Source organism: Priapulus caudatus, unplaced genomic scaffold, assembly GCF_000485595.1.
Source record: "Priapulus caudatus unplaced genomic scaffold, Priapulus_caudatus-5.0.1 Scaffold2977, whole genome shotgun sequence".
NCBI lineage: Eukaryota > Metazoa > Priapulida > Priapulimorpha > Priapulimorphida > Priapulidae > Priapulus > Priapulus caudatus.
The window spans coordinates 18,861-20,147 of record NW_014580038.1 but is presented as its reverse complement, the minus strand read 5'-3'; the positions used below and the strand labels follow the sequence as shown (position 1 = coordinate 20,147).

Genomic DNA, 1,287 nt, shown 5'->3' with positions numbered 1-1,287 from the left:
ATGCTATACTTCTCTGTCTGTGTTGTGTAGGTCTGTGGCATCCTAACCAGCAGTACGTCGAGGCGTGTGTTAGATGTCTGCGCAGCATCCTCATGTCTCCCATCTCTCCAGCAAACGTCGTATATCAGGTACGCGCGTTAGTCGCTGTCCATCGTCATACACCTCAGCGTGTCAGATTATGTACGTGAGTGCATTCATTGTCACACGTAACTACATCAGAGGCGTGTTCAGGAGACTGAACGCTCTCGAGCGCTCTCTAGCGCCCGCCTTCTGAGCGACACTGCGCTCGCGAGCGCGCGCGCAAACTCGAAAGGCTGTTCGCGCAGCGCGCGAGTTGTTTACAAGATGGCGACGGGCAATGTGGCGAATGGGAATCTAACATTTCTGACTTCAATTTGCAATCTATTTCAACTTCATTTCATTATTCATTCATTCAATTACTTCTAAATTCAATTCGTATCAATTTCGTCTGCTAATTCGTTTAACAGTACTTGTTCGAAGACATTAAAATCTCGCCATTAAAATCTGCTGAGTAACCTTCCATGGGGGCCGCCATCTTGGATAAAGCCAGCGCACAGCGAGCGCTCGTGTGTCGTTCAGAAGGCGCTGCGTTCGTTCATCGAGCGTTCGCTCTCCTGAACACGCCTCAGGTGGTGTTCGGCTTGAAGCCTAATGTCTTATCATCATTACTTATAAATGCACAATCAAGAAAAAATATAGCGAAGTGTAGTCTCACCTAATAGCGGATAGGTGTTACTTATTACACCAAATTGAAAAGTACTAAGAATTTATGCTGTTATAGCGTCGACAATTGCAATTAAATGTGACGTGACACCATCAAATATTTGAATGCAGCAACATTTAATTTAAACGTCACCTTGTCTGTTGTAAAGAACAAAAATTCACACAAACAACTCGCAGTCGGTTATCAGAAGAGAGCGGATGCGTACGTACGTATGCGTGCATCACGTACCCAGCGATGTCGCGAGCTGTAGAAGTAAAACAAGTGGCTGTTTTTCGCAGGACGAGACGATTGTTCCGCACATGATCGCGCTGCTTCCTCGCTCGTCAACGACGAAGGAATGCGTCACCAGCATCCTAGCAGACTGTTGCCGGGTGGGTTACCGTGGTTACTGTGCACGCGTGGATGCTGCTGCTGATCTAATCGCTGTTCTTTCTTTTGTTTCTATCTCTCTCTCTCTTTCTCTCTCTCTCTCTCTCTCTCTCTCTCTCTCTTTTTTTCTCTTATTTTTTTATTTTTTTTTTTTTTTACTAAGGAAACAGAGA

General features: G+C 45.5%; 1 protein-coding gene across 1 annotated transcript in view; it reads left to right on the top strand.

The window, feature by feature from the left end:
- LOC106819208 (armadillo repeat-containing protein 8-like) overlaps window positions 1-1,287 on the top strand; it is a gene marked incomplete at its 3' end in the record, with an annotated part of 20,526 nt that overhangs the window by 3,064 nt on the left and 16,175 nt on the right. The window contains exons 5-6 of the mRNA XM_014823853.1: window positions 31-128; window positions 1,024-1,116. Coding sequence (XP_014679339.1) covers window positions 31-128; window positions 1,024-1,116 — 191 coding nt within the window. The remainder of the gene's footprint in view (window positions 1-30; window positions 129-1,023; window positions 1,117-1,287) is intronic.